The sequence below is a fragment of the Mauremys mutica genome, chromosome 11 (genome assembly GCF_020497125.1).
Source record: "Mauremys mutica isolate MM-2020 ecotype Southern chromosome 11, ASM2049712v1, whole genome shotgun sequence".
NCBI lineage: Eukaryota > Metazoa > Chordata > Testudines > Geoemydidae > Mauremys > Mauremys mutica.
The window spans coordinates 84,426,114-84,442,511 of NC_059082.1; the positions used below are offsets into that span (position 1 = coordinate 84,426,114).

Consider the following 16,398-nt stretch of genomic DNA (forward strand, 5'->3'; position numbering starts at 1 on the left):
AGATAAGTTCATGAAGGATAGGTCCATCAATGGTTATCAGCCAGGATGGTCAGGGATGGTGTTCCTAGCCTCTGTTTGCCAGAAGCTGGGAGTGGGCCACAGGGAATGGATCACTTGGTGATTCCCTGTTCTGTTCATTTCCTCTGGGGCTCCTGGCACTGGCCACTGTCTGAAAACAAGATACTGGGCTAGATGGACCTTTTAAAAAGTAAATTAGATTTTTAAATTTTTCTGGTTTAATTATCCAGTGTGACATTAGTACACGCTGATAAGATATCTTAAATTATTTTTATTGTTTCTTTAAAGGATTTTTGTAACTGAATGAAGTACTTGTTAAAGGATTTATGGAATTTTCTCATCCAAATAGAAGGAAGATGGTAAATGTAACTGCAAACCAGGAAAATTTGTACTGCTAGTATTAAGAATGTGTGGTTAACATCTGGAAATACAAACTTCAAACACCATGTGAGACTTGCCCTGTTCTCCACAAAAACAGTGCAATCAGTTTTGTCTGAAGACCAGTAAAATCTGGTTAATCAGTCCTCTGGCAATCGTGTATAGCAGTCGTCATAGTATTTTGTGCACTCTAAGGCAAAACGAAAAATGGTGTTGAAAATCATTCAAACATCTTATTCAGTAGCGCCTCGTTTAGTGCAGTGATAAAATAGCACATATTTATTTACTATTAAGTATTTGAGCAACTAATTGGACTCTTCAACTTCATCTTTCTTTCTTCCCCTGATTAGGAATATTACAGGATAAACGAATAGAGTTGGAAAAGCATGCCCTGAACGTTGGTGATTACAATCGAGTGGTAGGAAAGGGCCCTGGTTCTCGTCCTCAGATTTCCAAAGAGTCTTCCATGGATCGCAGTCCTTACTTTGATAAGGTTAGTGACTGCTTAACTCCAACCCTGATGAACATGAATTCAGACAGTGGTCTGTAGCTGTGATCCATTTGTCCCAGAGCTTCTGTACTTGGTGCAGAGATAAATTAGGGCTTTACTATTAAACTGTAAAACTTTTGTCCTTTTAATTTATTTATCAGTACTAAGCACTTGTATAGTGCTCTTCTTCTACTCGCAGTGCAGATAACACTAATCTGGTCTCTTTTGTTTTCTGCCTGTTTCCTGCTGATGCTGGACTGTCATGTGACTCTTCCCTTCTGTTCCTGGCAATGGTTTCTCCCTTCTGCTTGCTTGCTGGCTGGTTGTTGCGCATCTGTTTGTCTATCCAATCAGGATGGCATTGTAGCAGACGAGTCCCAAAACATGCAGTTTATTTCCAATCAAAACATGAAGCTTCCCCCTTCAAATAGTGCACTACCTAACCAAGCCCTTGGCTCCCTAGCAGGGCTGGGTATGCAAAACTTGAATTCTGTTAGACAGGTAAGGCCATGTGCATATCCTTGGCATGTTACTTGATGAGAGCATTTTATTCCTTTGAAATAGCAGCATGACTATTGTTTTGGCTGATATACTGTTAAATTCTCATTCTGAATACATAGGGGTGGGGGAAGCCGCAGAAGAGGGGTATTGTCACTAATGTTAACTTCTCTTTCCAGAATGGCAATCCCAGTGTGTTTGGCGTTGGTAATATAGCAGCACAGCCCAGGAGCATGCAGCAGCCCCCAGCACAACCTCTTAATTCATCCCAGCCTAATTCACGTGCTCAAGTGCCTCCTCCATTACTCTCCCCTCAGGTAATACAAGACAGAACAACCACTGTTAACATGCCAGAATTCCCCTATTGTCAGTCATCCACAGCTTTCCAAAACATTCCAGTCGGGGAGTACAATCGTTTATACTTGGTCTCAGTTGAAAAATTACTTATAATTTGGAGCAAATTCTATCCATTCATTTACTGAGTTTATGGCCTAATAAACTTTTCTCTCAACTCAGAATTTCTCTCAACCCAAAAAGTCAGTTCTCAGCGAACAACACAATCTTTGCTGGGCCTGGGGAAAAAGTGGTTTAAAAATTTTTATAACTATCTGAAGATGCAGGGCTGAGAATAAGCCATAGGAAACATCCTTAAGTTGCAGAGTGGTAGCTGTGTTAGTCTGTATCAGCAAAAAGAACAAGGAGTATGTGTGGCACCTTAGGGTATGTCTACACTACGGGATTATTCCAATTTTACATAAACCGGTTTTTTAAAACAGATTGTATGAAGTCAAGTGCACGCGGCCACACTAAGCACATTAATTCGGCAGTGTGCGTCCATGTACCAAGGCTAGCGTCGATTTCCAGAGAGTTGCATTGTGGGTAGCTATCCCATAGTTCCCGCAGTCTCCCCCGCCCATTGGAATTCTGGGTTGAGATCCCAATGCATGATGGAGCAAAAACAGTGTCGCGGGTGATTCTGGGTAAATGTTGTCACTCAATCCTTCCTCCGTGAAAGCAATGGCAGACAATCATTTCGCACCCTTTTTCTTTGGATTGCCCTGGCAGACGCCATAGCATGGTAACCATGGAGCCCGTTTAGCCTTTTTTAACTGTCACTGTATGTGTACTGGATGCTGCTGACAGACGCGGTACTGCAGTGCTACACAGCAGCATTCATTTGCCTTTGCAAGGTAGCAGAGACAGTTACCAGCCTTATTGCACTGTCTGGTGCTTTGGAAATTGGCGATGACGGTTACCAGTCATATTGTACCGTCTGCTGCTGTCATGGGTGCTCCTGGCTGGCCTCGCTGAGGTCGGCCAGGGGCGCATATACAAAAATAGGAATGACTTCCCAGGTCATTCCCTTCTTTAGGTTTTGTCAGTTCTGCCTAGAATATGGGGCAAGTCTACTAGAGAACCAGAGAGCCCAGCTGCTCCGGTCAGAGCCCCAGAGATCCGGCAGAAATGATGAGCTGCATGCTATTCTAAGGGGTGCCCCTGCAACAACCCCACCCGTTGCTTCCCTCCTCCCACACCCCTCCTGGGCTACCGTGGCAGTTATCCCGCCATTTGTGTGATGAAGTAATAAAGAATGCAGGAATAAGAAACACTGACTTTTTAGTGAGATAAAATGATGGGGAGGCAGCCTCCAGCTGCTATGATATTCCAGGCAAGACATCTCCATTACTCATTAAAGGGGGGGAGGGAGAGGAGCACAGCCTCCCACTGCTATGATAGGTCAGAATCTCCATTAGACATGAAAGGGGGGGAGGGAGAGGAGCTCAGCCTCCAGCTGCTATGATGAGGACGGTTACCAGCCCTATTGCACCATCTGCCAGGACTGAATCTCCAGGACACAAAGCTTAAAGAAGGGAATGACCGGGAGTCATTCCCATTTTTGCCCAGGTGCCCCCGGCCGACCTCACCGAGGTCAGCCAGGAGCATTCACAGGATGACGACGAGGACGGCTGTCAGTCATTTTGTACCATACCGTCTGCCACCGGGGAATGGGAGGGGAGAGGATGCTGCTGTTTAGCGCTGCAGCACCCCGTCTACCAGCAGCATCCAGTAGACATACGGTGACGTTGAAAAGAGGCAAGAAACGATTTTTTTCCCTTTTTTCTTTGGCTGGGGGGGGGGTAAATTGACAACATATTCCCTGAACCACTGGCGACAATGTTTTTGACCCTTCAGGCATTGGAGCTAAGCCAAGAATGCAAATACTTTTCGGAGACTGCAGGAACTGTGGGATAGCTCGAGTCCTCAGTCCCCCCTCCCTCCCTCCATGAGCATCCATTTGATTCTTTGGCTTTCCGTTACGGTTGTCACACAGCACTGAGAGTCCCTGCTGTGGCCTCTGTCTATCATAGCCTGGAGATTTTTTCAAATGCTTTGGCATTTCGTCTTCTGGAACAGAGCTCTGATAGAACAGATTTGTCTCCCGCTACACCGCTCAGATCCAGTATCTCCCATATGGTCCATGCTGGAGCTCTTTTTGGATTTGGGACTGCATGGCCACCCGTGCTGATCAGCGCTCCACGCTGGGCAAGCAGGAAATGAAGTTCAAAAGTTCGCAGGGCTTTTCCTGTCTACCTGGCCATTGCATCCGAGTTCAGATCGCTTTCCAGAGCGGTCACAATGGTGCACTGTGGGATACCGCCCGGAGGCCAATACCCTCGAATTGCGGCCACACTAACCCTAATCCGACATGGCAATACCGATTTCAGCGCTACTCCCCTCGTCGGGGAGGAGTACAGAAACCGGTTTAAAGAGCCCTTTATATCGATATAAAGGGCTTCGTTGTGTGGACGGGTGCAGGGTTAAATCGGTTTAACGCTGCTAAATTCGGTATAAACGCGTATTGTAGACCAGGCCTTAGAGACTAACAAAGTTAGTTATAGTTAGTTAGTTATGCATGCCCAGATAAATTTGTTAGTCTCTAAGGTGCCACACGTACTCCTCGTTCTTTATCCTTAAGTTGGCAACCGTTAGATGTGGTCTGCATGTGCACGCAGCTCTAAGTGCTTGATTTTCCTGTAATGCTGACAACAGCATCCCTGACTTTAGCCTGGATCCTCCCACCCTGTAGCTAACTCTCCAAAGCGCACTTTTGTCTCTACTTATACTCCCCCAGTCACAGAGGACGTCCTGAAGCCAAACCCTGAGTTCCTTGTCTGTATGGAGACTAGAAGAGACTCCATAGAAGCACTGGTGCAGCATTACAAGAATCTCTGAAGTGCACCTGTGAGTGCACACTTCCTAGAGGCACTAGTATAGGATGGCGTTCCTGGTAACAGAGACGCATCTGTGTTCCACTAATTTTTCTTTCGAAATCAGAGCCAGGAATCTACATGTTGCAATGCTACGCACAAAATCAGAAATTATAATTTAGAGCTCTGACAGTGTTGCTTACTCTGTGGCATTGCACATATGCTGTCTTTTCAGTTTATTTTTCTTAGATCCTGAACTTAAGATCTCTTTTAGGTGCATAGTATTAATCAAACAGGGTGTGCAGTATGGTTGAGTTAAAATTGGTGTCGGAACCCTAAATCATGCTTTTCCAGTCTTTTGTGCCTTCAGTTGTGAAAATGTAATGTTTTAATTTACCTTTTTGCATTTACTAGTGTTTAGTGTTTAATATTTTACTATATCTTCTAATTATTTTTAAAGGGGAGCATATTTCGCACTTTCAGAGCATTGAATACTTGTTGACTTGATGGTTGTGCTGTATAACTGCCTGTCTTACTTTTGGTTAACTGCATAGGTTACTGTCAATCTACCCGTGTTCAACTGTAGATTGTCATGGTTCATGTTATGTCAAACCCTGTATGCTATAATATGGTCCATTTTACAGGTTCCAGTATCATTACTGAAGTATGCACCAAACAACGGTGGCCTGAGTCCACTTTTTGGCCCACAGCAAGTAGCCATGTTGAACCAACTATCCCAGTTGAACCAGCTTTCTCAGATCTCCCAGTTACAAGTAAGCAAAACAACCTACTCATTCTATTTTTTTAAACTTTTAAAGTCTGATCAGAAATGTTATCAGAGCTATACCCTTTCATAAAAATATTCTGTTTCTTAGCGGTTGTTGGCTCAGCAGCAGAAAGCGCAGAATCAGAGAAGCATGCCTTCTAGTGGTCGTCAACAGCAGGAACAGCAGGTACAATCACAGACAAGCCTTTTTTTTGAGAGAGAGAGAGAGAGAGAGAGCGCAAATTGGGTTGTTGCTTATTTTAGAATATAGTTAATGGGCAGTTTACAAATGTGGACAAAGTAAGTGAAACTTTCATGATGCTTGAACCACAGGATAGAATGCACTTTAACCTTAGTGATGGATTTTGCTGAGCTAAAATATACAAAAGAAAATGCATTAGTGTATTTATCTGCTCTTGACAAATGTGATTTTTTTCCCCCTCCACTTATTTCATGACTGGTGTGGATTTTTTTTAAGGGTCGATCTCTTAGTATGCAGCAACAGATGATGCAACAGTCCCGTCAGCTTGATCCAAACCTGTTAATGAAGCAGCAGACTCCACCATCTCAACAGCAGCCACTCCATCAGCCTGCCATGAAATCTTTCCTTGAGAATGTCCTACCCCATGCTACTCCTGAGCTGCAGAAAGGGCCATCACCAATAAATGCATTCAGCAGCTTTCCTATAGGTGAGTTTCTCCATGCACAACCTTCCCTTTTACCTTTTTCCTTGGCATTTTCCCCTCTGGGAACAACACTGTTTTGTATCCTGTTAGTGCTTCTCTCTCCCACTAAGAGCAGTAGCATCTTTTATTGGATTTATCCTGTTGTCTCTGTTCAGGAAAGAAGTTCGCCAATCAAACTCATACCATTTCCAAAGGTGAATAAGTCTGTGTTACAGTGCAAAATGCTTTAAGTTCTTTGCAATGTCTGTCTCCTTGTATTTGTCTGTCTTACCCTGCGGGTCCAGAGCTGCTGACATAAAGTCCTAAGTACATAATTATGAGTCCTGGAGCCAAAGAGGTTTTGGGAACAGTATCTGTGTGAGGAACCCACATGAAAGGTCTTATGTCTCTGGCTATTAAAATGTCTTCCCTGGTTTTGGAATTATATAGATAGCAAAATGGTATTTGGTGCTAACTTTTACAAGTTTTATCCAGCTGCTTTAATTGCATCAAAAAATATTCGCTCTGAACTTAGAATGCTTCTCTCACTGTAGGCAAAACAAATGAACCTTTATAATTGCAAACATCTTGTCCTTTTTCTCTCCCCTTTTTTCTACACTTTCAGGCTTCTATCCAATTTCCACTTCAGAAATTCCAGGCTTGTATATTTTTCCTTCCTTAGGTCCCTTCTGATTGCTTTTTTAATATTTCCTAAAATTGGTATTCCCTGTTTCTCCCTCCTTCCCCAGCCTCCGTTTTTTCCTTCCCTGTCCAGTTTGCTTTGCTCACGCATCTCTCTATTCCTGCTGTTTATGTTGAGCTGGTCTCCTTTGCATTCATGTTGCCCTACTCTGTCGAAAAGTTTATTTATTTTTTAATTTTTTTACAGACTCTGCTGCTGAAATCCCCTTGCTTTAGAGACTGAATGATGTGGGGCAAATAGATTAGTGCAGGCCGTGCTGCTACATTGCATGTGGCCCCCTGGCACTTTGCTTGTGGCCAGACTGAAATCTAAGCTGCTGCTTAATAGCTGCTGTTGGTTGGTGTCCAGGTCCAGCTTCTTGGTAGCTACAGTAATTAAGAGGATATGTAAAAATGTGGCCCACGGGTGGTCCTTAACGATTCCATGGTACTTCTTGCAAGAGTAGGGATATTTTAACTCTGATCTCCTATCAGATTCCAAATTGGGTAATTACGTCTTGACAATGTTGAATTCCCCTTGCTGTTTCAACTGGATATAGCATTCTTCATTCCTTGGTTTAAACTGTTGTGTAATGTTGCTGTACGTTGTTAAACAGATGTTGTGTTTCACTTCCAAGGTTAACTGTGGGTCCCTGCTGGGTGACAATAGTGTTTGTAAAATTGTTGTGAGATACTTTTGATTTTAGAATTCGTATAGTGTTAATTCAAAGTGTAGCAGAATCCAGGTCACAAGTGAAAAGTTTAAGAATAAGAATATTAGGTTGCTGGAACCAACTAAACTTCTCAGTGAAGAATAGTCAGTAAGAAAGATGGTGGCAATCTCTAGCAGCACACTGCAGTAGTATTACAGTGTGAGGAAGAACCAAAATTGGAGAGTTCTCTTCCTAAAGGTTGCTATATTTCCTGCTTATACTTTCACAGCATTATTGGGGGAGGGGGCGCGCTTCTTGTGGCATTCAGAGCAGTACAACCTCTTCCCACACTTTAGATAAGTGAATTTAAATCTGTGCGCGCCACGGTCAAGATAGGGCTCTTTTCAGTAGAAATTCAATTTTTCTATATCTCACCCTCCCATAGCCTGATCCTATCGATCTTAATATTTCCTCTGCTATGGATATATCTTTTTGTAGAGAAATACTATGCATTTCCCAAGAACATGATCATGGGAGCATTTCAGATATGTACAGTGGCTTAGGTGATGACTTGCTGAGGTCAGGTCCAGACCAATCATATACTGAGGGTGAAATTCATTCTCCATTGCACATAGACCAAATAATGGGACTTTGCCCATGCAGACTTTCCTATACACAGGATGGAATCCCCCTTTGTGAGCTGGCTGTGCCCACTCTTCCAGTCTCCGATCCTCCTCATACTCTGTGTGCAGGCTTCAGTGGACTCCTCTGCACTAGCTTCTTTGGAGCTGATGCAAAGGGTGCAGAGATCACTGATGTGAAATGAGCACAGTTGTGTTTCCCACAACTGCTTTGCAAAGAACCCAAGATAGAGGTCTGTGCCACTTCACTCAGCATCAGGAGGATTGCCTTCCAACTACCTTCGGCTGCTCTCTCTTCACTGTTCAGATGATCACCCTGTGAATTTGCCAGAGAGTACCCTTAAGGAACTGGAGTGAGTGTAGAATGCCAGAGTCGATACAGTATGTTCATTAAGCTTGAATACTAACTACTGGGTTCCCATACAAGAATGTTAGTGGCAGTTCAGATAGTTTCCATGCTTCTGGTTTGGCAGACTGTCCCCCTATTTATACTCTGGCTCCAAATCCAAACTGCTTCCATAGAACATGCAGAGAGCATGAGTCGGGGGAAGTGGGTTGTTTTGTATTGAATCAGGATTAATATCCTTTGTGGAAAGGATAAATGTGGACCAAAAAACCAAAAGATGCCTGTGCAGCTCCTTGCAAAGTGCCTATGGATCTCTGCAAAGTACAGTTCAGTTGTCCAGCCAAGTATCCTGTTGAATAGCTCAACCAGGCATGGAAATGAGTTTCCAGCTGGAGAAAACTAGATATAATTTCTGCTGAATAGGGCCCCCAATGAGATGTCCCTTAAGATGCCAACTTTTTAGAATGTGGCTTTTCATTGAATAATAGTACTACTTGGCTACACGGATAAGGTCAAAGATATTCACCAAAAACTAAATCTTTGAGACTCGGGGAGACTTGATAAAAAGATCTTGGTTTGTGGCTAAAAATTTTAACTGATCTGAGATCAGTATTAGGGAAAAAAAAAGTTCTGTATTTCATTTTTTGAATGTTTATTTCTGAGTGTGTGGGGGGGGGGCGTGTTCATAGGGGTCTAATTCATAATTTCATCTTTGTCTCCTTCCACTTGCATTTTTGCATGAGGGCATCAGCCAAGAGCTCAGTGCTTTTACTGCTGTGCTTATGTCTGTAGTAAGTTCACTGTGTTCAATACTCTAATGTATTTAAAATACAACATAGTGAATTTGAAGCATGAAACAAGCAGAGCAAAGCAATATGGTCTTAAAGAGTAATTAGGAAAACTGGCAGTTAGCAAAAGAAAAGTATCTTCTCTCTGTTTCATAAGCCAGTGTCTTTCTAGGAATGAATTCAAACTTGAATGTAAACATGGATATGAGCAGTATTAAGGAGCCGCAATCACGACTGAGGAAATGGACGACAGTGGACAGCATTTCTGTTAACACCTCATTGGATCAAAACTCCAGCAAACATGGTACGTTAAACACATTGTTAGTGAGAACAGTGATGTTACATACGCATCAGACGCAACTTTTCAAGGTCTCTGTGCATATGAAACTTCCATTCCCTGTGTATCGGAGTATACTGGGGTCCCATTGCTAAAGTTGCATGTAGTTCTGTTTGTCAGAATTCTTATTAGTCTGTCCTAAAATGTTGTGTTACACAGCAAGTTTTAGTCTATCTTCAGCACCAGCCAGTCGTCTTTTGATGCGTGACTTTTGATGCGTGGAAGGATAACTTTTTTAAAACTTTGTTGAAACTGGAAAAAAGGCGTGTTTTTAAAGTGTGGCCATGAATTCTAGTTCCTACCTTAATCTGGATTGGAACACTTCATTTTTTATTTTAAAACAAAATCTTACATTTCTTCAGCTTTTACACACTGGGATGAGTTTCAAAATTTTTAATCTAATCCTATTTTACAATAGGATTAACTCCACAAATGTATGCTTTGTCTTTGTGCTTCACCTTCTGTTTAGATTTGGATTGAGAATGTGTATGTACATATATCAGAGGGGTAGCCATGTTAGTCTGGATCTGTAAAAAGCAACAGAGTCCTGTGGCACCTTTAAGACTAACAGATGTATTGGAGCATAAGCTTTCGTGGGTGAATACCCACTTCGTCAGATGCATGTATTCCCCCACGAAAGCTTATGCTCCAGTACATCTATTAGTCTTAAAGGTGCCACAGGACTCTGTTGCTATGTACATATAAATGCACAGTGTTTGTCAAGGGTAGAAAAATAGGCTTACTATAGCCCGTGTTAGAATAAGCAAACAAATCTAGACATAAATCAGTGCTGCGATTCTGTAATAAGGACTTAGTTGGCATTTTAACAACGTTTAAATCACCTGAAATCTCATCTGATTTGAAACTTGACATAGAGTCTCTAAATAAATACTTATAAAATGCCTCACGTGGTCTCTCGTTGCAATTCAGTTCTGGGGCTGCATTAGGTGTATTTTTAGATTTGTCAGCTGCTTTAACACTATGGAAAGTCCTCACTGCCCTAAACATCTAGTGGCATTATCCTTGTACTGCACTGGTTTGTTCTGAAAGCTAATCATTATCCATACGTGCCTGTAGATGTGATGTGCTGCTCTTACCTTAGTTTGTTCAGAAACAAGAGTTACCTCAATGTTAGAAACTTGATGGGTCTGAGCCTGCTGTGGCCTATAGAAGATGCATATATCCGGGGAAGTTATCACTACTCCAGAAATAACTTTGTGATGACAATTATAACTGTTTGCTGATGGTGACAGTGACATAACTTAAGGTTTATTGAGGTCTACAACCACTGCTTCCTGGAATTTCCCCACCCTTGTGAGCACTATCAAAAAGTGAATTAACCTTCTAGTTGCCCTGTCAGTTCTGTCATTGTTTTGTGCCAGATGCTGTTAGCCAACAGGTTTATTTAAAAAGCTGAAATCCACAAAACACCTTTGTCAATGAATTTACTACGTAATTAGCACAGGCTTTTGGAGACTGAGTATGCAGAGGTACTCTTTGCACTTTGCAAATGGATCAAGGAGGGTTCTTCTTTTTTAGACCATAGACTTATTTATGAATTTACCTGCAGGGTTTGAGCTCTTCTTAGATTTGACCCTGCCACATATTTTGAATACAGAGTACTGCTAAGCTAATTGCTATACATTGCTACTAACCTACTTTGTAATTAATTATTTGCATTTGTTATTTACAGGGCTTGTATTAGTAATAAATATATGTAAGGACCCATGTTACCTCCGATACAAACTATTAGAATTCAGTCCAGAAAGATTTTCATTTGGGAAATGAAGCACACAGTAACCTAGAAAATCTGATTCTCCTATTTAATTTGAAAAATTCATATTCATTTACAAACTTCACATTTTCTGGTAGATGTTGTTGTTTCCTTTTGGCATATGGGTGTTCTGTTTCTATGTAGTGTGGTGATGAATAATAATTCCTTCGTGCCAGCTAATGGGGCAGTTCATGAGCCCTTTAACAGTGGAAAAGAGGGGAAACCTACCGGGTCTCCACTGAGAGCCCTGGTTTTAACAGCCACTTCCCTTCCACACTGGAGAGCTGAAGACCTTGACATGTCCATGGCTCATTTTGGGTCGATAAGAACTACAAACAGATAGAACACCAGGAGTTTGAGGTTATTGATCTGATTATTAATGGCAAGCGTCTTGTGACCTGGAAAATCACCCAGAAGCACATTTTTAATAGGGAAAAAACTTGCAGATGTTCCACTTCCACTGCTCAGACTTAAATACGCTGTGCCCGCGGCAAGTCTGAAATGACACAATCAGGAGCTAAAATCTGACCCAGTGAACCTTTTCAGCTGTGTGTTTGATAGGAATATGCCACATGTGCAGGGGATGAGGTTTATGGTTCTGTGAGGTCAGTTGAGAATAATAATCCTGTTTTCTTTAACAGGTGCTATTTCAAGTGGTTTTAGGCTGGAAGATTCCCCATTTGTTCCATATGACTTTATGAACAGCAGTAATTCACCAGCCAGTCCTCCTGGATCTGTTGGGGATGGCTGGCCACGTGCCAAATCGCCTAATGGCTCTAGCAGTGTTAACTGGCCACCAGGTAAAATTTGGCATTAGTTATCTCATTGCATTCAGTAGTGTTTCTTCTGCGTTTGTCAAGCATTAGAAGTAAAAATCGTTGTGGCTATGTGTTTAATGGGATCTTATTGAGGTCTGTCTTGTTAATGACTTTGTCATATATGGAGCTTCCCCATGCTTTGAAATTTTGCCCTGGCGACAGATGTGTAAAAAAGTAGGAGCAAGGGAATTAAATTGAGAGAGAATAAATTAGAAGCTTAGATATGTTGGCATGTAGGACATGAGTAAGATTTTATAGGGCTTAGACAGGAATTTCCTGTAAAAGGAAATAAGCCAACTTCATGTCTCTAAACTTTGTTTTGTTTTGTTTTATCTTTTATTCCTAGAATTTCGTCCTGGTGAGCCATGGAAAGGTTATCCAAACATCGACCCTGAAACTGACCCTTACGTCACTCCTGGCAGTGTCATAAACAATCTTTCAATTAATACTGTGCGGGAAGTTGACCACCTCAGGGACAGGAACAGTGGTATGTATATGTGGATCACTATCCAGCTACCTGGAAAGACGTTTTGCTGAAGGATGAGGATTGCCACTTTCCCAGATTCTCATTTAATATTTGTGACAGTTCAGGTTTCATGGCTAGAAGAATATCCTGAGGATGCAGCAGAGTTTCTGGGTGCAGGGCAACAATTACTCCCGGGGGGGCTTCTGCAGGACTGCACACCCACAGAAACGCCCCACCCACTGCAGATTTCCTGCATTTCCCTGCAGAAAACAGCGGGGAAGCAAAGGGAAGCCGCTGGTGGGGGGAGATTGGGGGTGACCTTGGATGCAGGGTTTTTTTGGGGGTGGGGATTGCCCCCTCCAAACAGGCAAGGCATGTGGGGCACACAGGGTTATGCTACTGCCCCCCTCTTTCTGCCAGCAGCAGAGCTGCCAAGCTGAAGGAGGCTGTGTCTCAGCTCTGCTGATTTTTCAGCTGAACGCTGCCTCCTGGATCCTAGTGCCAGTCAGGCTCCCCTTCCGTGTGCTGGGAGCCTTCCTGTTTTCTATTCTCTGCAACAGTAAATGCCCATGGTGTGGGTGGGAGAAATGAGGGAAGGTTGGTCCTGCTTTGAGCAGGGAGTGGGACAGATACCTCCTGAGGTCTCTTCCAACCCTGATAGTCTATGATTCTATGAAGGAGTGTGTGTGTGTGTGTGTGTGTGTGTGAAGGGAGGAAGGAAGGAAGGGGGTGTGAATAGGGCAGGGGGAGGGGAATGTGGGAGTGAGGTTAGGGGGATGGAGAAGGAAAGGGAATAGGGGAATTGTGGGGGGAAGCGGGAGCCTGGCATGCGGCATCCCCCTCAGCAGCAGCTGGGGCTCCCCCGTTAACCCTCACCCTGACAAGCCCTACACCTGGACCCCTCCAATGAGCCCCCCACACCCAGACCCCCACCCCACTGATCCAACCAGCTGCACTTGGATCCCCACCACATCAAGCCCCACTCCCCAGCACCTGGACCACCCCACTGAGCCCCCCCCACTGTCCCTCTCCCTTTCCGAGCCCATCTCTCCACACCCAGCCCCCCCTCCTGAGCCCCAACCACCTTCACCTGGATCCCCTAGAGACCCCTTGATCCTGCATCTGGAACACCCCAACGAGCCTATGTGCATACAGATCTCCCACTGAGCCGCCCCACCTAGATTGCCCCACACTTGGATCCTCCCGAGTTGAGCCTGCCCACCTGCACCTGGCGCAGAGGGGCAGGGCCCCAGGGTGTTTCTGCGGCAGGCCCAGCCCTTGCGCTGTGTCAGGGTCAGGTGCAGCCTCACTGCCGAGTCTCTGTACCGGGGAATGTGGGGGCTTCAGGGTGCTCCCCACTGCCAGGCTGAAGCCACATTTATTTATTGACAAATACAATTTGCAGAACTCTTAAAATATTGTGCACAGAATTTTTAATTTGGTGGTGCAGAATTTTAATTTTGTTGGTGTTGAATTCCCTCAGGAGTACAATATGCAGAGAATGCTAGCAAGGAATTATACATGCTAATATACATGATGATAGTTCTTTCTACAGCCCTGAGAAGCAATTATTTGAACATGAGGGGAAGCAAAACCTGGCAGCATTGCAATCACAAGGCTTTATCAAGCTGTGGTTATAGTAATTGAACTATGTTTTCTGATTACAGTAACTTCTAAATGCTGAACACTTGGATATTCAAAGCACTTGCCACTCTCCTCACTAGGAGGAGAGGGCTGAATGGACTGGAGGAGTCTCTAGTCTGGCACCATTAAGGCATATGTGGCCTGGATTTATGATTCATGTCTTCAGTTCTTGTTGCCCTTTCACTGAGAGGACTATTCTTTGTGTAATTTACATTTTTAATAGGGTCATCCTCATCTTTGAACACCGCGCTGCCTTCAACTAGTGCCTGGTCATCCATTCGTGCCTCCAACTACAATGTTTCCCTCAGCAGTACAGCACAAAGCACTTCAGGTAAGGTCTCTGCATTGCTGAAAGTTCAGAGCCAGCCCTCACTTTGCCTGCCTTCTGCGCAGTTCACTGAAGCACTGAATAGTAATTAAAAGTACTACAGAAGGTTTCCTCTCAGTGACATTGTCACTAATTTCCAGGATGACGACTTTTGGTTTCACTTTAAGCAATTTTCAGCAGAACTTTGAAGCCTTACGAATTTTGAACCACGTTCACAAACGCCAAGTAAATCTTATTCCCCTGAAGTATGAAGTTCAGGTTGACAGTCACGGGGACCTTGGTTCGCTTCTTGTATCTGAATCTGAGCTATAAATTTTTGAAAGAATTTCATATTTTTATCATTAAACTAAAAAGGGAGAGGTTTGTGGTGGACAGTGGCTTAACTACCTGTTTATATTTCACACATTCATTTTGATACAATAAGCATGCATGAAGATGTTTGAGAGGAGGAGAAATAGCTGTATAATTATAGTGGCTGCTTTCTAGACTATGAAAATGAGAAAATGGATAAATACTTAATCATGTGCTGTGAGGAAAAGCTTCCCAAAATATGTGAAGATCCATTGAGGTAAGGATTGAATGGACTCTCTACGGTCATTTTGTTAATGTTCCCTCTTTACCTCAAAATAAGTTTCACACATTCATACAGCATTTCCAGTTCCTCACTAGCTATTTCTCTATAGTTAGGCTTGGAAGGCTTGAATTTTTATTGGTAAATGCCAGTAAACTTCGATTTTTTTTTTCCCCACACAGACAAAAAAATACTACTTTCCCTGTTTGTAAATTTTGATAAAAGTAAGAGAAATGCTGTGTGAAAACTTGTTAGTTTGACTTAATGCTATTTACACTGTCGCCATCATATGTCAAAAGATACAATGTGTATTAATGGTTATAAAGCTTTTAACTTTTTGAACCTGAACATTGCTATCATTAAATAATTTTCTGACCCACTGTAATTTCCCAAAACTGAAAATTTAAATGGAATAAAATATAAAAATGCTTAAAATTAAACATTGATAGCCATCAAAATTATGAAAAAAATCAAATCTGCCAAAAAACGAATTCTGCTAAGCCGATGTATGGCTCATCTTTGAGAATCGCTAGTGATGGTGAAACCACAACTTCCCTTTGCATCCTATACCAGTGCCTGATTATTCGTAGTCACTGGCAGTCCTAGAAATGTTATGACTAAATCCTGTATGAAAACTGTCATTGCTCTTCATCTTTCTTTTAGTAGCCAGAAACAGTGATTCCAAATCAACATGGTCTCCTGGTTCAGTCACTAACACCTCTCTGGCTCATGAGCTGTGGAAGGTCCCTTTGCCACCTAAAAGCATCACTGCTCCGTCCCGCCCGCCACCGGGGCTGACAGGCCAGAAACCACCTTTGTCCACATGGGATAACTCCCTTCGTTTGGGTGGAGGATGGGGAAATTCTGATGCCAGATATACCCCTGGTAAGAGTTAAACTAGGCAGTTTCTGGGCTGTGATTTGAATCAGAAATGTAACTCAAGAATGTTGTAGAGATGTATCATTCCAAGAACAAAAATCTGTCTGTATTTCCTAAGAAAACTGCATTTCTGAAGAATCATTAATATCCAAAGTTGAAATACCACATATAGCAGAAATATTAATTGTGTTTTATGTTCATTCTGACTTGTAGACCACCTTAGCTTCCAGCTCTTTATCAAGTTGTGCAGTTTAATTACCATACCTATAAAACTGCGTGGAGTTGTTTGCTGAGCTCCTTTCACAGAATCGTTTATAGAGTAACAAATTGAATGCTGGCAGTGCAGTGCCTCTTTAAACATGCGAAAGAGCCATGCTGAACTATTATGACAAGTCAAAATGGAGAAACACCTTTTTTTTTTTTCTTTAATTGTTTCACAAAACAGTAA

General features: G+C 42.8%; 1 protein-coding gene across 5 annotated transcripts in view; it reads left to right on the forward strand.

Annotated features, from left to right (window-relative positions):
* Window positions 1-16,398, forward strand: part of TNRC6A (trinucleotide repeat containing adaptor 6A) — an 87,115-nt gene that overhangs the window by 67,086 nt on the left and 3,631 nt on the right. For 3 of the 5 annotated variants that reach the window (XM_044978670.1, XM_044978672.1, XM_044978674.1), the window contains 10 exons: window positions 747-889; window positions 1,564-1,701; window positions 5,238-5,366; window positions 5,469-5,546; window positions 5,838-6,048; window positions 9,306-9,437; window positions 11,886-12,044; window positions 12,409-12,549; window positions 14,396-14,503; window positions 15,735-15,956. In XM_044978670.1, coding sequence (XP_044834605.1) covers window positions 747-889; window positions 1,564-1,701; window positions 5,238-5,366; window positions 5,469-5,546; window positions 5,838-6,048; window positions 9,306-9,437; window positions 11,886-12,044; window positions 12,409-12,549; window positions 14,396-14,503; window positions 15,735-15,956 — 1,461 coding nt within the window. The remainder of the gene's footprint in view (window positions 1-746; window positions 890-1,563; window positions 1,702-5,237; window positions 5,367-5,468; window positions 5,547-5,837; window positions 6,049-9,305; window positions 9,438-11,885; window positions 12,045-12,408; window positions 12,550-14,395; window positions 14,504-15,734; window positions 15,957-16,398) is intronic. The other 2 variants (XM_044978671.1, XM_044978673.1) reach the window with 1 other exon arrangement.